The 25860-nt window shown below is 44.1% G+C and overlaps 1 protein-coding gene and 1 long non-coding RNA gene across 3 annotated transcripts; one reads left to right on the forward strand and one right to left on the reverse strand.

Moving 5' to 3' along the window:
* The first annotated feature begins 8 nt into the window (after positions 1-8).
* LOC146571833 (sarcoplasmic/endoplasmic reticulum calcium ATPase 2) lies at positions 9-22880 on the forward strand. The gene is made up of 24 exons (XM_085275799.1): positions 9-639; positions 3197-3316; positions 5119-5136; positions 5246-5328; positions 5583-5687; positions 6978-7116; positions 11118-11284; positions 12623-12778; positions 12863-13004; positions 13234-13400; positions 15487-15575; positions 15696-15798; positions 15946-16077; positions 16346-16471; positions 16545-16766; positions 16875-16986; positions 18237-18475; positions 18551-18771; positions 18858-19060; positions 19213-19298; positions 20353-20486; positions 20558-20675; positions 20755-20889; positions 20976-22880. The coding sequence occupies exons 2-24, from the start codon at positions 3199-3201 to the stop codon at positions 21156-21158; spliced, it is 3198 nt and encodes a 1065-aa protein (XP_085131925.1). The 5' UTR covers positions 9-639; positions 3197-3198; the 3' UTR covers positions 21159-22880.
* Positions 22881-23131: 251 nt separating this feature from the next.
* Positions 23132-25243, reverse strand: LOC146571834 (uncharacterized). Of its 2 annotated transcripts, XR_014892621.1 has the most exons (4): positions 25000-25240; positions 24811-24903; positions 24520-24651; positions 23132-23329 (listed from the first exon to the last, which is right to left on the reverse strand). It is a non-coding gene; the product is annotated as an uncharacterized LOC146571834 (long non-coding RNA). The 2 variants fall into 2 exon arrangements; XR_014892620.1 differs by lacking the exon at positions 23132-23329 and having other exon boundaries at positions 24046-24651; positions 25000-25243.
* Between the last annotated feature and the right edge of the window lie 617 nt (positions 25244-25860).

The raw sequence follows: 25860 nt of genomic DNA on the forward strand, positions 1-25860 counted from the left end.
CCGGGCCTATGATTGGATTAGCTTCAGCCCGTATATCCAGATCTTTGAGAAATTTGATTTACTAAATGGCTTAAACGTGTTGATATCGTTTGTGCATAACTTGGGAAGCGTTGAAAGCGTCATTTAAACATTAGCTTGTAAAATATTCATTTATATTTTATCACAGACTGTGTCATTTCTTTAGGAGAGGTCTTTACTTTGAAAGATTTTACCGGATGATGTAGTTAGTGAGTGAGAGGCTAGCTTGATAACGGTGGATGCTGTAGCCCGTTTGGCTGTCGGAGCCGCTCTCCTCCTGTACTCAGGAGAACGATAACTACTGTACTGCATAGGTAAACTAACCCTGAATCATATTTAGAGAAGCCTTTAAAAGGCCTCGGTTCACTGGTGTGTTTGTTTTACATACAACCTTTAGCCGCTCGGGAACGACTGGATGCTGTTGCAGTGGAAATCTGTTGACGATGATTTTTCACTCATGAGCGGCTGTCACGTAACTCTGTAGACTGTTGTGATAAGATAAGAGAAAAGGAACAGGCTGTTTAAAAATTACTTCCTGCCACCTTTATTTGATTGCCGTGAGGAGGTAAAGCCAGAAGGCATGGTGCTGTGATACTCCCGGGGCAGCGGACACACGGACTGGTAAGCAACCTGTTCATCTCCGCAGGATTATCCGTCCAAACGGACGCTAGCTGCCGAGCGTGCTAGCCGCGACTCTGTCGCTCCCTGGCTAACTGCTGCTCTATAGCTCGACAGATTTCAGTGTGCAGTGATTGTTCACAAGTCATTTCATACTATATTATTATAGGCAGTTAATTGTGTTGCCATTACAAATCAGTGCTACATCTCCAATATAACCCAGCATTTAGGCCAGGCTCATCGGGAAAACGGCCAAATATTGAATGCTAAATGTTAACATTAACCAAATGGACAGAAGTGTCTTTATTATAGTGTGTGGTAGTAGAAATCTGTGTGGAATATTATTGGATTATATTTATTATTTTCAGACGGATAGTAGGTGATTATAGAGCAGCAGAAGACAGTAATGATCTAACGCGGGCCTGTGTCAGCCTGGCCTGGAGCGTCTACAACTAATAATATCCTGAGAATAAAGTCTTTGTGACAGGCTGCGCATATGTGCTTTACCATGTTGCACTTCAAAGTTTCCTGATTGTCACAGGCAGCACACAGCATGGTGATGATTAGTGGGCCGGGATGATGGGGACAACAGGCATCCTTTAAATTATTGAAAACCTTCTTGGTGCATTAGATGGTTTGTGTGGAAAAGGCCTCCAATCTTCATCTAATTCAGCCTTAAGTTGTCACACTTGTTAATGGAGTTGGGAAGCCCAAATCCACACAGGGTTCGTGAGAAGACCAGACTCATACAGCAGAAATAAAACAGCATCCAGTGTGATATTTGTTTTAGTGCCAGCTTGTGTCCCATGACCATAATTCCCGTCTCATGGGCTCGTCTGTCTCTGCGGGTTCCAGTTAGCCTGGTTGCTTGGCTGTACGGTACGTCTGATTCCCCAGCCATCTGATGCTGGAACGGTTTCTATTGCCATGCTGTGAAACACTTTGAACCAGCAAGTTTCTTTCAAATGTGGAAAATACGGTAATGCTTTGTTTCCTGGTCTCTGACATGATGTGCTGGACTACAATGGGCATAATAGGCAATCTCTTCATTTTTAAACATTTGTTATTTTAGAACCTAAATCATAAAGCAAATGAACGGTGGCAAACTATTAACATTATTTATAATTGTATAATATTACTGGTTTAATTTAAACATTAAATATGCTAAGTCTTTTTCATCTATAGTCATCTATATGTACCAGTCTGGAAGGCCTACAAAGCCATTTCTGCGCTTTGGGGTTCCAGCGAACCGCAGTGAGAGCCACTATCCACAAATAAAGAAAACCTGGAACAGTGCTGAATCTTCCAAGGAATGGCTGGCCCATCAGGCACGATCTGATATCGTCGTGTTGGTGTTGTTCCCAGATCATCATGAAAATGTTGTTCCAGGATCAACAAGTGACCAATCAGAATGTTGTGACGTCATACTTTTGCGACTTCGGGAAAAACCGCCGTAAAACAAAAAACTGTACTTAAGCTGCGAGAAACCGCCTCTGTCCGCCGATCAACGGACCCTGACCCTTTAATAAACGCTGAGCAGAATTGATATTGTCCTTGCAACATTGGAATTTCATAAATGCACGAATGGCTTGGCGCGCAAAAGAATAACGTCACAACAATGTGATTGGTCACTTGCAATGTTGAACCTGGAACATTTTCATGATGATCTGGGAACAACACCGATACGACGATATCAGATCATCCGGCCCATCAGAGTTACACTAATAGCATATCAACGACTCAACACAAAAGAACAACATGTAAACTGCTTCCTCACTTACCCTAGTTGAGGTTCATGATTCATCAATAAGACAGAGAGCAAACGTTGCATCTGTGGGAGATCTACAGTGGCAGTGATCATTTCGCTCATTCCCAAGACATTTGGGAAAATGTTCTGTGGACTGATGAGACAAACTTTTTACAGGGCTTGCGTTAGTGAAGCTAACACAGCATTTCAGAAAAAGATCATGGTAGCAACAGTCAAACATGGTGGTGCTAGTGTGACGGTCAGGGGCTACTTTGCTACTTCAGGACCTGGCTGAATTCTGACCACGACCAGAACCTGAGGGAGAATGTCCATCCATCAGTGTCAGGAAGCCCAAACACACCTGGGCTGTGCAGCAACAGCAAGGCCACCTCTGATGGGACTTGAATTCAATTGCAATGCTTTGGCATGACCTCAAACAGGGTGTTCATGCTGGTTTGAGGCACAGTTCCTCCACAGTGAAGTGAAAAACACATTGATAGTTATTACAAATGCTTGATTTCAGTTCCTGCTGCCAAGGGTGGCACAGAGTTATTAGCTTTAGTGGGCAATTATTTGTCACACAGGGCAGGTAGGTGTAGATAGAGTTTGTCCGTTAACAACAGATATCCTAATCTAACAAACTGTATTTTGTACTTGAACAGTATAACAGTAACATTTGTTTGATGATCTGTAGCAAGTCAGTGTGACGAATATGCAAAAAAATGAGAAAGGAGGCAAATACAACTATGTACAAATAGACTATTGGTGGTAAATGTTTGATACTCTTATTACTGACATCTTCTCTCACCACAGTGATGGATAATGCTCATACTAAGACGGTGGAGGAGGTTTTGGGGTTCTTTGGTGTAAATGAATCTACAGGTCTGAGCTGTGAGCAGCTGAAGAAGAACAGAGAGAGATGGGGACCCAATGGTAAGGAAATCATTACTGGCCCTTTGTTTGGTGTTTCATAGTCTGCTGGTACCATGTAGACTTTAGAGAGCCGTATTGTTTCCCTTACATGTCCGACTTTGTGATCTTACAGGTACAGATATAATATTAATTATATTTTTACCATTAATAAATGTTGTGCTCATAAATATACATCAATTATTGTGTAATGATCTCTTCAACAACTTAATGTATTCTCATAAACTTAGAAATAATACATTAAAAACACATAGGAGCAGGTGCTGGTTTGGAAGCAACACTGTTGCCAAGTCACCTTCAATGCAGTGGCCAAGATAGACGTTGTTCTGCCGAATCATCACGACGAGCCGCATCCATAGCACGCCTTATAAGTCACACCAAATCACAACAACTGCTGCATCAAGTCATTTGACCAATTTTACCAATTCTGTCTCCCTTAGGCAGCATCATTAGAAGACATAGCATACATTTACACTGCTATGCAGATGACACCCAGCTCTATCTGTCCATGAAGCCAGATAACACACACCAATGAGTTAAACTGCAGGAATGTCTTAAAGACATAAAGACCTGGATGGCCGCTAACTTTCTGCTTCTTAATTCAGATCAAACTGAAGTAGAAAGAGAGCAGATTTCTCCTGTGTCGGCTCCCTGTTAAATCCAGAATTCAAAATCCTGCTTATCACATACAAGGTCTAAAATAATCAGGTCCCACCGTAGCTTAAAAACCTCATAAAAACCTTTCTCTCAGATGGCTGATTTACTTGTTCAATTCAATTCAATTTTAGGTGACAGGTGAAGAGGCCATGCTACTAGCAAGTTGGCTACGAGCTAAGCTAAGCTAGGGACTGAGTACTGTGAATATAATTAGCTGGTGATTCAACAGAGAGTGTGCTTTATTATTTTGGTGCTGGAAGTGTCTGAAGATTGCACTGTGAAATAAGATGTAACACATAAGTGTTTAATTATTGGCCACACAAAACACAACTGTCTGTTGTAACAGGAAGTAAAAATCTAAAGCAGAGAGAGACATGTGACCCAAAGGCTTGGAAATGATTCAGCAACAGCAGCTGATTGTAAGCTAGCATTTTGCCAGTTAATGTTAGGGTTCAGTATCCTGACGTCACAAAAACAGTTTGATTACGTTCTCACATCACATGAGAATGTCCAACAGGCCACCTTAAAGAAAGTCTCACTAACGCGGGGTTAAAGCAGGGGTAGTTGGCTCAGCTCTCAGTGTCGTACATGTGGTCATCAGACAGCGCAGGGTCCTGTTAGTACAGGCAGCTAGCGTCTCCAGCACAGCTGAGTCACTGAAGCTCTCTTAGCTTTGCCATGTAAGTGAATGTTTGCAAAAGCACCCCTGCAAACATCAGGGACACGCACCATCACGCACTGAAGTAACGTGGATGTGTTTCTGGATGTTGTGGTCATTCTCCATTTGAACTGTGAAGCAGTTTTATCTGACACTAGCTCTGTGTACTCTACAGACGAGCAGAGCCACACCGTCTCCTTTTCTCCTCCCATCATTCATCAATCAAAAAAACAGGTTTCACGTTCAGTCTTTCTTCATGTAGAGTGCACACGTTGGTTTTCAGCCTCTGTGCATTCACGGAGGCATCTCCTGATTTATTCCTATCGACTTGGTTTTTCGTAACTTGGCTGAATCTCATGAATTCTGCAGGCAGTCACTGTAGCTGTGTCCTTTGTGTTGTGTACAGCAGATGACCCATTTGCTTCATTTTGTTGTCTTTCTTATTCCCTTTGCAAATGACCGACCTCTTTTTTTACTTGTTTGCTTCCAGAGTTACCAGCTGAAGAGGGTGAGTTATCTCCTTCTGCAGTATTTTTCTTTCTGACACCAGGTTTTTCACTCTGTCAGTGCCTCTCAGTCTCAGTCTGCCTCTTCCTCCTCTGCACTGGTCCATGCAGGGAAGTCCCTGTGGGAGCTGGTGGTGGAGCAGTTTGAGGATCTCCTGGTTCGAATCCTGCTGCTGGCTGCATGTATCTCATTCGTAAGGAAACCACAAAGTTCATCATAACCAGTTCCACAGTTAAAGTGCTCATGAATCTTGTTTGTGTGAATAACACAGCATATATCAGGTTAATCATGCTGGTATGCAGAGGCACACTGGCTTTGGTCTGAAGTTATTTTGGGTTTTTGAGTCACAATTTTGCTTTTCCTTCATTCATATAATCTGTTATACACGCAGAGTGTAAATGAAGTGTGTGTAGGCCCTCACCTGTCTGTGGCTTCTCTGTCCACCAGACCCTGGCATGGTTTGAAGAAGGTGAAGGGACGATCACAGCCTTTGTCGAACCTTTCGTCATACTCCTCATCCTCATTGCAAATGCTATCGTGGGTGTATGGCAGGTAAAGCCCGTGTGTGTGTGCACAGCTGATTGTCTCATCAGTATAAGGTCATGTTGGCAACAGTATGACTGAATCTCTAAATGTTGGGATCATATAGCAGACTGCTGTGTAGGTGTTGTGGCAGCTGATGATGTTTTCATTTCTGCCTTTTAAGAGAATGTGGCTGCTTACAGTTTGTATATGTGCGTATCTGGGCTGCATGGCCCTGAGTCGCACACTTTAACACTAGGAAACCACCTCCTTCCTCACCAGTTTGGGTTATGTTACTGTGTTACTTCACACACTTAAGGTTACTGCCATTAAAAGGTGACTGTATGACGAGCCTGAGAAAAGCTACTCACTTGAATCTTTCCAAAAATAAACGATGTGTAGCCTGCTGCGCACTGACCTCATTTACTCCACCACATAACCAGCTAAAAACGTGTTCGTGTCACTTCGAGTGATGCTTTTTCCAAACTGTAAATGCCACGCTCTGTGAGAGCTGGTGCACTCGCTAACGTCTGCAGTGGATTATTGCTTATTTGGAAAATGAACTAAAAACTATAAAACGAAGATGTTATTTGTTCCAAAGCAGTTACACTGTTGCTGTCCACGAGTCGATAGTTCAGGCGCCTTTGCTTTCAGCTGCTCCCCGAGTGGTCTCGCAGCAGATGGATCTGCATGTTTGCTTTGGCACTGATGTGACACCACATGCTCTTCCTGATGTAACCGTCCCCGCTTATCCAGGACTGGGACCAGCAGCAGCAGTTTGTCACCCTGTAAAGCCCTGCTTAGGTCATAATTAGTTGAACTTAATTTGGCTTTTTGGCTTCAATTAATGGATCGAATTAATAATTGATTTGTAGTTAAGACAAATGGTAACACCAGGGCAGTATACTTGTACAGGTTGGATTACTTTCTTCCTGTTCCTGGACGCAGTGTAAAGTACTGCATCATGGTTAAAGCATCTTCCATGTATTACATTTGTATGTGTGTTTGTAACAGAGACATCTGAGCTGAGCGCTCTTTCAGGAGTTTATTAGCACAATTAAAGGTTTGTTGATTAATCCTTTCATAAAAGGTTGGTGGTTCCTGTCACTGATACCTGGGACTTTGAACGGTTTCATTTTCTGCTGTGTTTGTAGGTCAACAGGAAATAACCAACAGAGAACCAAAGACCTAATCACGTTTTGGCTTTCTGTTTCCTGGATTAGGCCTCTGTGTGTGTGTGTGATCTCCTGTCATGTTTGATGCCCACATACCAACATACATGAGCTATGTTGAAAACTGACGTGCCACTGTGTCCTGCAGGAGCGTAATGCAGAGAACGCCATTGAAGCTCTGAAGGAGTACGAGCCAGAGATGGGCAAAGTGTACCGACAGGACAAGAAGAGCGTCCAGAGAGTCAGAGCCCGAGACATTGTTCCTGGAGATATTGTGGAAGTGGCAGGTAAACGAAATCATGAGATTCAAAGATGCATCTGTCAAGATTGTGTCAGGTTCTGCTGTGTGGATGGCAAATTCATCTTATATGAGCCAAATGCAGGATGCAGGAGACAGACATAAGCTTTTAATGCTCATAATACAGAAAATAGAAAAGTCTGAAAACCAAAATCCACGGAGGAACAGCAGCGAGGATTCAGACAACACACGAGACCACGAGAACTCCAACCTCACCATAAAGAATAATAAAAAACTTAATAAGGAAACCGTAAAGAAGAGACTCCTCTAAACACAGGGGACCAAACTAAAACAGCCCTACAAAGAGTACACAGAGTATTTACTACAGCAAAGACAACCAAGAACAGACACGGTCAAAGAGGAATCAAGGATTCACAAAGACTCTTAGCTCTGGGTCTGAGCCGCCGTTCTGTGGTCCACTGATCCTGGGTCCGGCTGCCTGCAGCAGTGCACGTGACCGCTCCTCTGTTCCTGTGGGAACGTCACACGTTATGTTCAGCACTTCCTGTGAGCCAAAATGAGTGCATGCTAATAATGTTAGCTCCCATTAAATAGCACCTGAGAGCTTTCTGCTCACCTTCACGAGTCGGTGCATCGTGCTCACTGTCGTGTATCTGAGCCTATAAAGACATGTTAGAGAGCACTGGCTACCAAGCATCATACTGCAGCCTCAAAGCTTTACTGCAGCTACATCAGAATGGATCTTTAGGACTGGGGAGGTGAAAGCATGATTGAAGAGGGAGCCCTGTTGGCAGGCTTACACACTTTTTATAAAGTGGTTTCCTTCTGTTTGTCTCAGGTTTCATATTGTTAAAGCTGAAGTGGCCCAGACTGTGTACGTGTTTGCAGTGCAGTCGAGTGCAGCACTGCAGCGAGGGTGGAAGGACGTCTGTGTTTGAGCTCAGCGCATTTCCACTGCATGATTGTTTTGACATTGTTGAAATAACATTGCAGGATCTTTATTTAAACATTCTGGCCAACGTCTCCAAAGACATGGCTGCCACCTCTGCCCTGTCCTTTAGCTGCTATCGTCATGGAAACCCTTCATGGAAAATATGTGATTGGAATGAACGTCGAAGACAAAAGGCTTCAAATAATGTGACGCAGAGAACAGCAAAGGCTGTGGTTTGATGACACGTTCACTCTCTGCTCTCACACGACATCTGTGAACCGTGTTGGCTTTAGAGCAGGGCGATATGGCCAAAAATATTTATCACGATATATATTTGAAAATTTGCGATAACGATATAACCGACGATATAATTGATGCGAGACAAAATACAACTCCACAACATTACTAGCGCAAAAAGACAACCTTCCATTTATTTTCACTTAAGAAGCTGGTTTTTATGTACATTAAAGCTTCATAAAAATGTAACAGTGCAAATGCAAATTCCTTGCTGAAAGTTTAACCAAAAGGCATTTCCAGTAGAAATGGGCTGACATATCCTGAGCATAACCATGTATAATATCCACTGAAGTTAAAAAGAGGTGCTTTGCAACATTAAACTGCAGTGTGCAGTACGCATTTTTCGGACCATAAGGTGCACGGGATTATAAGGCACATTAAAGGAAACAAAGCAGTCAGATAAATCAAACTTTATTAAACTCATTCTTCTTGCTTCCTCCACTTCTGTACCATTGATTCATTAATGTTGAATTCTCTGCAGCTGCTCTATTCCCATGTTGTTGCAGTATATTAATGACTAACCTCGTATTGTGGATGGATTATCTCAGTTGTTCTCCTGACTGAAGTTTGGTCCGTTTACAGCAGGGGTGTCAAACTCAAATACACAGTGGGCCAAAATTCCAAACTAGAACAAAGTCGCGGGCTAACGTTAATATTTATTGAAATATATTTATTCCTCCAGATATAAGAATGAATCTTTTCTTATGGACTCAAACACGTTTTGCTGAAAAACTGGATATGGAACAAGCAAAGCTTAATACTAAACAATATATATATTAGCTGTATAATACCAGTAGGCCAGCTCTGATAGTAATTTGGTATGGCTTCGCGGGCCAAATGTAATTAGGCTGCGGGCCAAATTTGGCCCGCGGGCCAGAGTTTGACACCTATGGTTTACAGCATCCGTTTTGCTGTCTTTTTACAGTTTTTTACAGCCGCTTGGACACATTTCTCAATACTTAGGTCACGTTTGCAAAACTCCTCACACAGTGAGCACAACAGAAGTCTATGTGGGCTAAACTGAGGACCAGTTATCATTGTTTTGGCACAAAATGCATTAAATGACTACATCTCTCAAATTTCATGAATTATCTTCTCACTCAGACACAACAACTGCCAAAAAACTTTGTACGTACAGGACATTTTGCATGTGCTTACATACTGTTTTCAAAACTGTTAAACTTATGGCCAAAACAATAACACAATGCAAAACTTAAAAAGACAGCAAAATCCAACACAATATTTTATTGAAACATATTTTAAATCTAAAAATGCAGTTTAACCAGCCACAGCTGATTCTCATTGTAGATGAACATCTACACAGGTGTTACTCCTTCAATTTTTCAACTCCTTCAATTCTGGCAGCCAGAAGATTCTTTCCTAGGTGTGTTGCCCTAGATGACATAAGATGTGATGTGGATGAGAACCTGTGGCCAAATGGAGAAGACCGAGTAGATTAGAATTACTATTGTATGTGTATCAGTGGATGGTGTGTATACAAATTCTTGTATTTTGGGATTACTTAGTGCAGAAAAATAAAAATACATAAACAAATATTAACGAATTCTGCATGATGTCTGATTCATTCCAGTAACATATATTGAAATTATAAACAGAGATGTGTCCTTGTTTTACACAAGAAAACACTGTGTAATGCTACATGTTGTTAGTGTTTTTTAGGTCATTGTTTTGTGGGTGACAAAGTGTGTTTGTCGGCTGTCAACCTTTGCTAGTGTTCTGGAAGAATGAGTTTATTTGAGACCTGAATAAAGTGTTTTGGTAGTTGTAGTGCATTTTGAATGTGAAATGAACTGCTTTGCCAAGGTGAGGGTCAGTTAGGAGGATTGTGTGAAGAGTTTTGCAAAAGTGACCTAAGTATTGGGAAATGTGTCCTAGCGTCTGTAAAAAACTGTAAGTTTTGCATTGTGTTATTGTTTTGGCCATAAGTTTAACAGTTTTGAAAACAGTATGTAAGCACATGCAAAATGTCCTGTCCGTACAAAGATTTTTGGCAGTTGTTGTGTCTGAGTGAGAAGATAATTCATGAAATTTGAGAGATGTAGTCATTGAATGCATTTTGTGCCAAAACAATGATAACTGGTCCTCAGTTTAGCCCACATAGACTTCTGTTGTGCTCACTGTGTGAGGAGTTTTGCAAAAGTGACCTAAGTATTGAGACATGTGTCCTAGCGTCTGTAAAAAACTGTAACTGTATCCTCTGCCCCGCTGCAGCCTGTGCAGAGGCAAAGCAACGTGGACACAGAGGACCGCCGTGCCTGCTACAGGTTTAGCCATGATACTGGGTTGCACACACACGCACACGCACACACACGCACACACACACGCACACACACACGCACACACACAGGCACACACACACACACGCACACACACGCACACACAGGCACACACACAGAGAACTGTAGTTTGACCCAGTAAGAAAACTGTTGAATCCTCCAGATACTCACTGATATTTCAGGCTGCTCAGAGAGAAGAAACAGGGTTGTGTGTGTGCGTGCGTGCGTGCGTGCGTGCGTGCGTGTGCGTGCGTGTGCGTGCACTGGGTGATCTAGTGTCTCTTTGACTGTAGTAAACGTATTAGCCTCCCAGAGCATGGGAACTGAGTTTACTGGAAAGGACCCAGCTGTGCTCTGGGATTTGTGTGGCTACTTTTGTTCTTCTTACTGAACTGTGTGACGCTGCTGTCGACTCATCTCCAAACATAATGACTAACATTAGACGATTCAGCACGCTGAATAACCGCATGTTCTCTGTACTCTGTTCCTTTGTTTCATCTCTAGTTGGAGATAAGGTGCCGGCTGACATCAGGCTGACATCCATCCGTTCCACCACACTCAGGGTGGACCAGTCCATTCTGACCGGGGAGTCTGTCTCAGTGCTCAAACACAACGACCCTGTACCCGATCCCAGAGCTGTCAACCAGGACAAGAAGAACATGCTGTTCTCTGTGAGGCTCTCATAGGCCACACCCACATTTGTCCTCTTGGTTTTTGATTCGCTTTGACATGCTGTATAATTCAGATATAATCAACACAGAGGATGTGCAGCGGCCCTGACCACCGACTGTGGAACCATCATTCAAGGGATAATGTTGTTGAACTACAACATTATCCCAACATGGGCGATCGTGGCTCAAGAGTTGGGAGTTCGCCTTGTAATCGGAAGGTTGCCGGTTCGAGCCCCGGCTCAGACAGTCTCGGTCGTTGTGTCCTTGGGCAAGACACTTCACCCGTTGCCTGCTGGTGGTGGTCAGAGGGCCCGGTGGCGCCAGTGTCCGGCAGCCTCGCCTCTGTCGGTGCGCCCCAGGGTGGCTGTGGCTACAATGTAGCTGCCATCACCAGTGTGTGAATGGGTGTGTGAATGGGTGGATGACTGGATGTGTAAAGCGCTTTGGGGTCCTTAGGGATGAGTAAAAGCGCTATATAAATACAGGCCATTTACCATTTTACCATTTACAACATATTCCTTTGTCTCCATCCACATACTGTTCTGACAGCAACACTACCACAAATACCCACTTCAGTGCCAAACGTGGATTAATCCGCCGCTAAAACTAGTCCCTCCAGTTTGGACCAACGTGGTGTAAAATGAGGCTCATAGATTTGTTAGTTAACTCATTAATTTTATGGAGGCAGCTGTCATTGAGGAAGCATTCATATGAAGTGATTTACTCCGTGGACTTTGCTTTTAGATAAGAGTTGCTGGTGTTGGTAATCTAATTAGTTTACTACCCTCGTACATGTCAGCCAGCATGATCCTATTGGTAGTTGCTTCAGTTTTATGGTGTCGGGGCACTACATCGCTCCAAGACTTGCATACGTGGTGATGCTAGCAATCATAGCAGTCTGAAACGACTTCATCCAGGCCCAAGTGTGCCAGGCGTAACCATGCCTGCTCACCACGTTCAATACGTCACAAAGCGGGAGGCTTTCTTAACACCCACAGCCAAACTGGAGGGATAAAATGAAAGAACTGACTGTTTGCAGAGAAACGTCTAACATCCACCTGTTTCTTCATTTTACTGGTTTATTTATTTCTGTACTAAGAAGATAAAATGGCATGAGACAGTGCTTTGAATCTAAAACCTGCAGTATGCACACACTTAGTAGTGTGTGTTGGGCTCAGGTGAAGGACGAATCTATGAGTGTGTGTGTGTGTGTGTGTGTGTGTGTGTGTGTGTGCCTGTGCCTCAAAGGCTGCTGAGTCACCAGGCAGTCTCTGTGGTCAAAGAACAGCAGCCACTGATGTTTTATTCTGTGTACTGACAGCCTGAACTTTTGCTCAGGGTACCAATATTGCAGCTGGCCGAGCCATCGGAGTCGTAGTGGCAACAGGGGTGCAGACAGAGATTGGGAAAATCCGCGATGAGATGGCCTCCACTGACCCCGAGAGGACCCCACTGCAACAAAAACTGGACCAGTTTGGAGAGCAGCTGTCCAAGGCGAGGATCGAGCCGTCCGCCTGTGATGTTTAGTCTTTATTAACAACAGGAGTCCAAGTAACTCTGTTTTGGTGCACCCTGCAGGTCATCAGTGTGATCTGCGTGGCTGTGTGGGCCATCAACGTGGGACACTTTAATGACCCGGTCCATGGAGGCAGCTGGCTGAGAGGGGCTGTGTATTATTTCAAGATTGCTGTGGCCCTGGCTGTGGCTGCCATACCAGAAGGTCAGGCCTGTTACATCGCAGTTAATTGTCACACGCTGATCTCTCTCAGATCTCATTTTGGGGGTGTTAAATTGCTTGGATGGCCAGATCTGTGCTGACAGACTGACCAGCCATCTCTGTTTAAGCAAGGCACGCAGCACCAGCTCAGTGGTCTCAGACAGGAAACTGTAAACGTCTCGCTAGGATACGAAGGTGAACAGAGTTCCTTCCTCTGCTTGTTCCCTTCCAGGCCTTCCAGCAGTCATTACCACCTGCCTCGCCCTGGGAACCAGGAGAATGGCTCGGAAGAATGCCATAGTCCGCAGCTTACCGTCAGTGGAGACGCTGGGTTGCACCTCTGTGATCTGCTCGGACAAAACAGGAACACTAACCACCAACCAGATGTCAGTCTGCAGGGTAAGACGTGAGAGGGACCCAGTACCTAAACTGCTGTACGCCTCTGCCTGCTGTAGCGTGCACGTTCTTACTTTTTACAAATTAACAGCTCGTAATTTTGCACTAACACTCGATGTGTCTCAGACTGCTTTGTCTCTAAACACCGTCTTCATGTTGCTCCTGGATGCAAGCTGCTGGCCTCGGTCCTGCAGACTTCTCCGGTTGTTTCCATGTTGGGTTAGTTGGAGTCTAGTTTGCACTCCAGTCTCATGCGTGTGAGATGTGAGGGACCACGACAAAGGTCGAGCAGTCCAGTTGAGTGACTGACGTGAGACCCAGCAGGTGTCTGTTACTGACCTCTGCTTTTTAATTTCATTTCATTTCATTTCATTTTTATTTATTTCACACTTGGTACTACAAATCAAACAAAACAACCACATCTTCTGTCAACAAAACACAACAACCATGTGTGAAAAGGAGCAGGAAGAAGAAAATATTCTTATTAAACCCTGCCCCCTATCTACCATCGAACTTATATCACCGGTGGGCACCAAAAATCAGGAACAAACTAATATTGACATTTCTCTCCGGTCGAATCCCAAACCAACATCACATTCATTCGCCTTCTTCATACTGAGTTATCGTTTTAAACATATAACACTTTTTAAAACATTGTAAATTTATACAATTCTTTAAATTATAATGAAGTGAATTCCACAGTCTTATACCCCTAACCGTTGTGCTCATTAATCTTTGTGTAGTCCTGGCTAACTGATGTTTAAAATAAAATTTCCTTCTATTCTCTTCTCCCCTTGAACACATCAAAAATACTCTTTGTAACTTAAAAGGCAAAATATTATTTTTAGCCTTAAACATAATTAATAATGTCCGTAATTTCACTAAATCTCCTAATTTTAATAATTTTGATTCTATAAATAATTTATTTGTATGTTCTCTATATTTAACATTATGAATTATTCGTATAACTTTCTTCTGTAATAGGTTTAAAGGTTTTATGGTATTCTCATATGTATTCCCCCAAACTTCAACACAATAGTTGATATATGAAAAAAACAAAGAAAAATATAAAATACGCATTGTTTTATAATTTAATAAATCTCTTATACTACCCAAAATATAAATACTTTTGACCATTTTCTTTCTAATATGTTCAATATGAGATTTCCATGTCAAATTCTCATCCACTATTACACCCAAAAAACGAAATTCAGTAACTCTTTCAATCAATTCTTCCTCTATAAACATAATGACTTTATCCTCCTTTACACGATTGCCAAATATCATATATTTCGTTTTTGTCAGATTCAAAGATAATTTATTTACATCAAACCATTTTTTTATTCTTAACATCTCAGAAGTCATAATTTCAACCAAGTCTTTCAAATTCTCTCCAGAGCAATAAAAATTTGTGTCATCTGCAAATAAAATCGAATTTAACCTTTTAGATACGTCACAAATATCATTAATATATAAATTAAAGAGTTTAGGTCCCAAAATAGAACCTTGAGGAACACCACATACAATCTTCAATCTTTCAGAAGTATTGCCAAAATAATAAACATATTGCAACCTATTCTCTAAATAACTCATTAACCAATTCAATGCTACTCCTCTCACTCCATAGTTATACAATTTAGAAATCAAAATAGAATGTTGTATCGTATCAAAAGCTTTTTTTAAATCAACAAATACTCCCACTGTGTATTTATTATTATGTGTTGCAGATGAAATATCTTCAATAAAAGTCAACAACGCTAATGCCGTTGACCTATTTTTACGAAATCCAAATTGGTTTTCATGTATTAGTTGATATTTTTCAATAAAACTATCAAGTCTTTGTGCAAAGAGTTTTTCTAGCAATTTTGAAAACTGTGATAAAAGAGACACTGGCCTATGCTTTCACTCTGATGATATAATCCGTTATGTCCATCAGATCAGTGCTGCTGTAGCACAGCAAGGCCTCGACAGATTTTAGCAGCAGGAGAAAAACGTGGAGCATTCGTCACAGATGAGGTCAAATAACATGTTCTAACCTGGACTAATGAGCTCCTGTAATGTGTGTCTGTGTGTGCCTGCATGTGTGTAGATGTTTGTAGTAGACAGTGTGTCAGGGGAGCGCTGCAGCCTGAGCGAGTTCACAGTGACTGGATCTACGTATGCCCCTGAAGGGGACGTGTGAGTGTCTTTAGCCTTTACTACTTAACTGTGACGATTCAGTGTTCAAGCTCACACTTTGAAATCTCTTCTTTTCGCTGTGGTTTAAAAACATTCCTGTCTGTGTTCCTCGTCGTTCAGTTACAAGGATGGTTCAGCGGTGAAGTGCAGTCGGTATGAAGGCCTGGTGGAGATGGCCACCATCTGTGCGCTGTGTAATGACTCATCGCTCGACTACAATGAGGTAAGAAATGCAAACAGACCGTCACGGATGACCGTACATGGTTCTGGCCCGAGTGGGACTGGAACGAGACTTGTTTCACACGTGCTGCTCTAAACTGGCCGGTAAACAAGGCAGAAACAGCGTCCTGTCTCTGTGTGTGTAATCCAGGCCAAGGGAGCATATGAGAAGGTCGGGGAGGCGACAGAGACTGCCCTCTGCTGTCTGGTGGAGAAAATGAACGCGTTTGAGACTGACCTGAGAGGCCTGAGCCCTGCTGAACGAGCCACCGCCTGCTGCTCTGTAAGTGCACGGCTGAAGGCTGACGTGGAAACAGAAAGTCTGCCCCAGCTTTAAGCAGGACTGGGGTCTGTTTCCGTGCTCTGCTTCTGTCTTACACATCATTACCCAGTAAGCAAACTGGGAATCGTGTAATGTGAAGGTGGTCTGCTGAAGAACGCCACAAACAGCAAAGAAAAACCTGTAGAGACCTGAAAGAAAAGAGCAGCATCGCTGTGCTGATGACGGTGTGGCGGAGTCTTACTAAACATGTGCTCGTGTTTGTTTTCAGGTGATTAAGCAGCTTATGAAGAAAGAGCTGACTTTAGAGTTTTCCAGAGACAGGAAGTCCATGTCTGTGTTCTGTTCATCCAACAAACTCACCAGATCTGCTGCAGGAGCCAAGATGTTTGTTAAGGTCGGTGCACACGCTGGTTCTCCACTTTTATGGAGGAACAGCCGACACTGAGCGCTCTGATCCTTCTGCTCAGGGAGCTCCGGAGAGCGTCCTGGAACGCTGCAGCTACGTCAGAGTCAGCGGCTCTGCTCGCGTGCCTCTGAGCCCGGTGGTTCGAGAGCAGCTCCTGTCCGTCGTACGGGAGTGGGCGACGGGCCGAGACACGCTGCGATGTCTCGCCATGGCGACGAGGGATGCGCCTCCTGACATCCACCGCCTCAACCTGGAGAACTCAGCGGCCTTTGCTAACTACGAGGTGAGAGCTGGGCCTTGTTAGGTCACACGCGTGGTCAGGTCGACTGAGCGATGAAAGGGAGTATCACGCTGTAGACACGTAAAGGTTTCTGTTGTCTGTTCTTCCCAGTCGGACCTGACTTTTGTGGGCTGTGTGGGGATGTTGGATCCCCCGAGAAAAGAAGTGCTTAACGCGGTGCGAATGTGTCGGCAGGCTGGAATACGAGTCATCATGATCACAGGTACTCACTCGCACCTCCAGATAGCAGCTCTTCTTCTCTCCTATGTGTAAATACAGGCAGCACTGTTACCGTGGATCAGTGGAAATGTCGACTGTTGAGGACGCACATCAGGTGGACCTGATACGGCCGTGGCCTTAAATGGAGTCACTGAGCCTATGGCGGTTTGATGTTGAAAGCAACCACAGTTTCTATCAGCTGTTTGTCACGTGACCCTGACTCCGCCCACTCCGTGTCTTTGGGCAGCACAGCATTATTGGCAGGCCTGACACAGTGACCACAGCGTGCCAGCCTCAGCTCAGCTGTTACAGTTAGAAGGACACATTAGAGGCTTTATTTTTCAGATTTGTTGATTGCAAATAAACCGATCTGACCACTCGTGTGCTCAGAGCGCGCGGCAAAACTGTGCAAACAGATAGTTTATTGTTACTGTGCCTGATCTGTGAGCTGCGCTTCAGCATTCTTCACAAAGCCCGATGGCCTGATGGGGTCCTGACTCCATCCATGTCAAAGAGGTCTGACTGACAGTCCTACCTCCTCTGCCTGTCGTGTTCAGTCAGCTGCTTTTGTTGCAAGTTGAAGGATGTCAGGAGCATCTCCATGATGCTGCTGACAACAATTGAGCATCCTGAGTTTCTTTAGACACTCACTGTTCCAACCTGTGTCGCTGGTGCTGAGACGAGGAGACGACGGGTGAACAGCTGACGGCGTGATCTATGCCAGAAACAAACCTGGGTTTGACTAAACAGCCATCTCAGCCAGTGAGAACACATAAGTAGCATTTATCTAACCAGTGCCACTGCTGGTACGCACATTCATTGCATGGTCCCAGGACGACATGCATTCATTAATCTGAAACAAGGCTTTCGTGGCAGGTGAGGAAACTGCTGGAGAAGAAGTAACGTCTCATGGACTGAGTGAGATTTGATTTGATTTCCCCAGAAGGGTGTGCTGGTGTCCCAGGCCTGGTAACGATGCTGTGATACACGTCTGAGGCTCCTGAAAGTTTACAGCCTCCTCTGGTGTAATTAGACGTAGATGCTTCAAACTGGCCTTTGACGGCCGAGGTAAGCTGTGATCTGCGCTACACTGGACCGACTAATAAATAAATCCCAGCCAGAGCGCCTGAAGTGACTCAGGCGACTTCCTGTTAATAATCCCCACCCAAGTAAAGTCTGTGTGTAGGAAACCAACACAAGAACGAGCTAAACGGAACTTGACTCTGACGACTCGCCGCTCTTCTTCTTCTGCAGGAGACAACAAAGGAACAGCGCTGTCCATCTGCAGGCGAGTGGGCATCATCACAGAGCAGGAGGAAGAGCAGGAGGGCGCGGGGGTCATCGGGGGCCTAACGGGGCGGGAGTTTGACGAGCTGCCCCCACACCTGCAGCGTCAGGCCTGTCAGACGGCCCGTTGCTTCGCCCGGGTGGAACCGGCCCACAAGAGTCGGATAGTGGAGTACCTGCAGAGCCTGAACGACATAACGGCCATGGTGAGAGAGCGAGCGTGTGCTCATCGCCTGCTCAGGCTGTCTCCTGCTGTCACCTAATGGTTCTGGACGGTTTAGACAGGTGACGGGGTGAACGACGCGCCGGCGCTGAAGAAGGCAGAGATCGGCATCGCCATGGGCAGCGGCACAGCGGTGGCCAAGTCTGCCTCCGAGATGATCCTAGCTGACGATAACTTCTCCACTATCGTAGCTGCCGTGGAGGAGGGCAGAGCCATCTACAACAACATGAAGCAGTTCATCCGATACCTGATATCCTCCAACATAGGAGAGGTGGTCTGGTGAGTAGGAAGAAGCGGCGTTACCACCTGTGTTTGTGGTAAACCAGACGCCTCCTCTCTGATCCCTGCTCTCCGTCTGTCCGCAGTATTTTCCTAACAGCAGCACTGGGCATGCCTGAAGCGCTGATCCCCGTCCAGCTGCTGTGGGTCAACCTGGTCACTGATGGATTCCCAGCAACCGCTCTGGGCTTCAACCCTCCGGACCTGGACATCATGTCTCGTCCTCCTCGCTCCCCGAAGGAGCCGCTCATCTCCAGCTGGTTGTTCTGCCGCTACCTCATCATCGGATGTGAGTGGCTCACCTCCTGCCATGTTGGGAGCATCGTCCCTTTCATGTTTGAACCAGGATTAAGCTAAATTACATGCACAGCACAGGATTTCTGTATTCTGCGTGTTTAACTGCTTTGAAAGTGCACCGCAGTGACTTGTGTTTGTCCACAGGTTATGTAGGAGCTGCCACAGTGGGAGCTGCTGCCTGGTGGTTCATGGCAGCCCACGATGGACCCAAACTGACCTTCTATCAGCTGGTAAGCATCTTACATCTTCCCAAATATTGAAGAGCACCTTATTTCTAACATGAGCACAACTGCAAACCTGAAGAGACAGTTTTTTGTGGGGCGATCGTGGCTCAAGAGTGGGCAGTTCGTCTTGTAACCGGAAGGTTGCTGGTTCGAGCCCCGGCTCAGACAGTCTCCGTCGTTGTGTCCTTGGGCAAGACACTTCACCTACCGCCTACTGGTGGTGGTCAGAGGGGCCGATGGCGCGATATGACAGCCTGGCTTCTGTCAGTCTGCCCCAGGGCAGCTGTGGCTACATGTAGCTGCCTCCACCAGTGAGTGAATGTGAGAGTGAATGAATAGTGGCTTTGTGAAGTGCTGTATAAATGCAATCCATCATTATTATTTGTTCGTCTGCCTTACAGTATCATGTTGTTGTCTCGATGCACGCTCAGTCATCCAGGTAACTCACTCTCCAAAGGTTGATCCTGTTCATCTGGACGTAGCGTTTCGTCATCATCAGGTGACGTCTTCAGTCTCAGCTGACTGCAGGTTTGTGCTTGTTCATCAATGCTCATGAGAATTTGCATAATTGTGATGAAGGAGCTGAGCTCCCAGCCCATTGTTCCTTCAGGGCTGGTTTCAGTCATTATGCAGATGTACTGCTTATAAGGTTGAGACCTGCAGTCAGCTGAGACTGAAGACGTCACCTGATGATGACGAAACGCTACGTCCAGATGAACAGGATCAACCTGCTGTTGTTGTTGCTGTATGAATAAAACTGAACTGGCAGTCTGTTTGTTGATGCTTCAAAGGTCAAAGGTTACCACATGAGCTCTACGCACATCAGACAAACTGTGATACAGCGTAAATGTCCTCATGAAGCACTCTGACTGCCTCGTTTCTGTGCGTTCACACACCAGTGAAGCAGAGAGTAACCTGGGGTTCAGCATCTGGCCCATTTGGCACACAGACTGGAGGGGTCCAACCATCAGCGTCACTATGCAGAGCGCCTGCTCCACCTCGTGAGCCGTACGCCCCCTGCAGGGTGTAGTAATGCTGTTTTGGCTTTTTCCCACTACAGTCCCACTATCTGCAGTGCAGCGAAGGCCACGCTGAGTTTGCTGGAGTGCAGTGTTCGGTCTTTGAGTCTCCTTATCCTATGACTATGGCTCTGTCTGTGCTGGTCACCATAGAGATGTGCAACGCCTTGAACAGGTAAGAAAAGACAGTCAGGTGAGAGGTGACGATGGCAGAGGAAAGTAATTCGCTTTTTTTGGGCTGTCCAGTCTGTCCGAGAACCAGTCCCTGCTAAAGATGCCCCCGTGGTCCAACCCCTGGTTGGTGGGGGCCATCTGCCTGTCCATGGCCCTGCACTTCCTCATTTTATATGTGGACCCCCTGCCGGTAAGCACCAGAGACAGTCCTGGACGTTCAGTCCTTTTCTATGACCGCAGAGCTGAACCGCCGATGCTTCTGTCTCCAGGTGATATTTCAGATACGCCCACTGTCCTGGACGCAGTGGGTGGTGGTTTTGAAGCTGTCCCTTCCTGTCATCTTGATGGATGAGGCCCTCAAGTTACTGGCCCGCAACTACATCGAGCCAGGAAGCCACATCCAGGTCAGAACAAGTGACGTCAGCAGGTTGTCTCACCATAACACTTTTCTTTTCTAACACTTCTCTGTTGAAATCCACGTCTCCCAAAGACTTTAGAAGAGGAAGAGGAGCAGCAGAGGGCGAGGGCCAACGTGGGGTCGGTTGGTGCTGCGGTGATGAGGCTCCATCAGTCGCTTGAGGGCGTGTCCTGGTCCTTCGTACTGATCTCTGCACCGCTGGTGATCTGGATCTTCAGTCTGGACTCTGACATCACCAACATCTTCTGGGAGTGACAGGGATGTGGGTGGGCTGCCGGGGACGCACAAACACGGTGAAAGAAGGGGAAAGGGGTGTGGAAGGTGTAAGGGTGGGGCGTGGGGAAACGAGGCACGAGCAAAGGTGATGGATGCGACGAAGGAAACATGTAACCCTGAGACAATCAGAGAAAGAGTGTGTGTGACAGCCTCACCGATAAAGGTGCTGTGTGTCTGCTTTGAGTTCACACTTCCTCCCACGTTCCTGCTGTGTCGCCACGTCACACCCACAGACACGTCACAGCTCACCGCCGGTTTCTTTACAATCTTCCAAACAGTGCTGTTGGTTTGTGTGAACTTGGATCTGATTTATTCTTTCATGTAATTTGAAATAGAGAGAAATGTTAGTGTTTGAGGTTTGGTGCATGTGTGTAGCTTACAGTGTGTGTTGGTGTTTTCCATATTTCTCCTGACATTCCCGGCTCCCTGCTGTGTGGATGCTACCGTGCTTCACACAGCACTTTTATGAGGAAACGAGTGGATTAGAATCACACGCAGGCTCTCCATCCACACTGTTGTTCACGTAGTAATAATGTGTGCTCCACGATAAGGCCGCCTGCCTCTGGAACAGCAGAGTCCGCCAGCCGGCTGCTTTCATAGTCTGCACTGTTGTTTGGACGTCCTCACGGGAAACTAATCCGAGCCGTGAGGACGGCTAGCGTTTCAAATGCATGTGAGTGCACGTCACACACTTCTGGCTTTGAGTTTTAAAGTTGATCCTGCAGAAGCGTGCCGTCTCCCTGCAGCCGGGAGTGAAAGTGGGACAACCCTGATGAGGATGCACATATTTATCAGAGGCTAACCCTTCTAGCATATACGACCTTGATTCTGATGGCCGACTGTCCTCTGTTGTCTTTTCTGTGTATCGATGCTGACACTGCTGACTGTCTTGAAGTTGACGTGGCGTTCGTTGGCTCTTCTCAGACAGGCTGAGGGCAGAATAAGTTCTTCAGTTAACAAATACTGGTGTTCAGTACGGCTGTGCTGCCAGTCGGCCTCTACCTGACGCGCTTTCCCTGCTTTGTGTGTGATTGATTTGGTTCTGGATGTCAGGGATTCAAAGTCAGCACGTCATGTGTTTCTTTCAGGTCGGTCCTCTCTCCTCCACAGAAGCCGTGTCTGTGTTGGTGAACATCACACGGAGCGTTTCAGTTTGATGTAAACACAGATTTGAACGAGGGTCTGCCTTTTTGTCCAGCGATGCCATGAAGTCTTGAACTTAGCTGTCATTATGTAACACATGCAGCCTTCATTAGGAGGAATATCATTACTGAACGGACAGGAAGAGTTAGAAAGTAGCCCTAATGTTCTGACATCAAGTCATTTTGTAGAGAAATAAATCATTAAGATTCGCACTAAGAGCTGATTTAAGGGGTTTTGTATTTGTGTTATTCATGGTATAACTGATTTTCTCAGAAGTGTGAAGCTGTTGGAGGTTTTGTTGTTTGGCACAGAATCTTTTTTTTCTCATTTCAATTTATAGTTTTTCTCACAATAGACTAAAAACTGGTTTAAAATAAAGAGTGAGACTGTAATGAGCAGCTTTTCTGCAGATGCCACCCCATGTCTTTAAAACAACGACATTGCATCAACTGCATTTACTCTGTACTTTGTTATTATTGCTGTTTCCTCTGCTGCCCCCGTCCTCCACGGAGAAGAAGTGAAGGGAACACATCTGAAATAAAGGTTGGATTAGAAAAAGCTCACAGTGTCTTTCAGGTCATTGCATCTCAAATTACTGTCAGCCTTCTGCTTGACCATCACTAAAATGTTAGGGTAAAGTGTTTGTGTGTGTGCACGTTTAGATAGAGTTGGACTAAAAACACACAGAAGCACTGATAGCAGCACATGAAGAAGCTTTAAGCACACTGACAGAATCTAGAGTTCAGCAGGGAGTAAGATGCAGGCAGGTCATTCATGGCACGCCATAACCACATAGTTTCATAATTCAATTCAATTTTATTTATATAGCGCCAAATCACAACAACAGTCGCCTCAAGGCGCTTCATAGGTACAGAGAAAAACCCAACAATCATATGACCCCCTATGAGCAAGCACTTTGGCAACAGTGGGAAGGAAAAACTCCTTTTTAACAGGAAGAAACCTCCGGCAGAACCAGGCTCAGGGAGGGGCGGGGCCATCTGCTGCGACTGTTTGGGGTGAGAGAAGGAAGACAGGATAAAGACATGCTGTGGAAGAGAGACAGAGGTTAATAACAGATATGATTCAATGCAGAGAGGTCTGTTAATACATAGTGAGTGAGAAAGGTGACTGGAAAGGAAAAACTCAATGCATCATGGGAATCCCCGGCAGCCTACGTCTATTGCAGCATAACTAAGGGAGGATTCAGGGTCATCTGGTCCAGCCCTAACTATATGCTTTAGCAAAAAGGAAAGTTTGAAACCTTATCTTGAAAGTAGAGATATCACTCTAAAAACTATTGTTTAAGCTCAACAAAAAAAATTAACGCAACAGTTTCCATTACTCTTTTTGAGTTATGATAACTTATGTTGAAATTAGATTGAACCAACAAACTATATTGAGTTACAGGAATTAAATTATCCTCCATAATCAAAGGTGATTTTAATTACCATTTAGGTAATATTTGGTAGCTTAAAAACATATTTTTAAGTTGTTTACTCATAAAAATTATGTTCCTCCAATTACTTTTTACACATTATTTGAAATGATTTTTAAATGTTATGTAATTAATTACAGCAATTACAAAAACAATTTTTTAAAGTTCATTATTTAAAATATTAAGTTGCTGATTTTCATCATTATTATCATCATTTTAGCTTTCTCTCATTTTTTTTATTGTAATAGCTTTTAAGAAAGGAATTCATTCAACATTTTTTTTTATCAAATAACTTTTTTATTTTTTAACAGTAGGCATTTCAACACTTTGTACTTAAAAAGTGAAAATAAACCAGAAATTTAGATTTATACCATCACAGCCAAGTTATAGAATATGCCTTTATGTATTTAACACCACAGAAACAAATGTGTTCAATTGGTAAAAAATCTACTTAGAAAACATTTTGTTGCAGTAATACTTCCATGCAAGTGTTCAGTAAATGTTAACTTTCAATGCCTACCAAACTTTACAAGATCTTGCATCTTTCTATGACACAATGCAGCAAACACCTTTAAGATCAATTTTACACATACAGGATTCAAAACAGTTAACAATCTTTGAAACAGAGTCAACATCTTTAACATAATGATGGTTCCATCAAGGTCAAGGAACAGCTTCTGAACAACTTCAAAAGTATATTTCAGATCCTTGCATTAGCTCAGATTGAGAGCATATATTATGCCCATGAGCAAAACACAGCACCTTGGGAAATTCTGGCCCTCCATGATTTTTGTTTCCTCCACCACAATGGTTGCAGTCTTATGGTTAGATCCAGGGGTGTACCGGTCACTGATGATGGCAGTTTTCATCACCTGCCTTAAGTTCTTCGGTGTCCTTGTAAAGCAAATTTTTTAAAAAAATAGGTTAGTGAATTATAGATTAGACTTTTATACTTACTGAATCTTAATGAATTCAGATGATCAATGGAAAACACACACACACACACACACACACACACACACACACACACACACACAATGCTGGATTACTTACACCAAACTCCATGAACAGGCCCTCGTCCTTCTCTCCAAGGAAAGTGATAAGGCAGCAGATGGCTACGTCTCTGTGTGTTTCGATTGTATTGTGCTATTTAAGAAAAAATAAAGTATGCGTATAAACTACATGGGTGACTGCCAACAAAGTGCATTTCAAAGATACCCAAAGTCTAAAGAGTTGTCCTACCTCAAGAAGCATGTCCTTGATCTGCCTGATTCTCACTCCTTTAGCTCCTCCCCTTGATAAAATGACATCCATCAGTTTTGGGGTGCAATGGTCAAGTGTAGCCATTCAAGGCTTACAGTGGTTATTCTCTTGAACGCCTCCTTTATCTGTCGACCACACAAACACAAGAATTAAGCCTTGCAGACTATTAGCTATACTGCATTAATGAATGCTGTAATACATTATTTAAAGAGGATAGAAGTGATCTAAGGCTACCCCAAATTTTGAGGGAACAAAAACAATCTTGGTGAAGACAAGGGAGACTTCCCCACCATAACCGTGGTGTAATCTCTAATGTTTTAGCAACCCTGTTTTTGCAGAGGTTTCGAATTTACACATTGTTCACTCCCAGCCCATTTTGTAAAAAATGTGTCCCAACTTAACAAAGCACTAATGACCCTCGATTATCACACTATACTAACTGCTTACATAAAGTCTTGATGTTAAGTAGATTCACATAGCCTATGTCAGAATAATGCTATTGGAATGACATTAACAATATTTCACACAATCTGATTTTTTTTAAAAAACAAAACAAAGATACAGTTGTGGTCAAAGGTTTACATACACTTGTAAAGAATATAATATAATGGCTCTACCGAGTGTCCTGTTATTTCTAAAACTCTGATTTTTCTCTGATAGAGTGATTGGAACAGATACTTCTTTGTCACAAAAAACATTCATGAAGTTTGGTTCATTTATGACTTTATTATGGGTTAACAGAAAAAAGTGATCACATCTGCTGGGTCAAAAATATACATACAGCAGTGCTAATATTTGGTTACATGTCCTTTAGCCATTTTCACTTCAATTAGGCGCTTT

Source organism: Mchenga conophoros, linkage group LG6, assembly GCF_057382185.1.
Source record: "Mchenga conophoros isolate Kocher_MC1m ecotype Shallow Benthic linkage group LG6, M_conophoros_male_GT1.1, whole genome shotgun sequence".
Taxonomy (NCBI): domain Eukaryota; kingdom Metazoa; phylum Chordata; class Actinopteri; order Cichliformes; family Cichlidae; genus Mchenga; species Mchenga conophoros.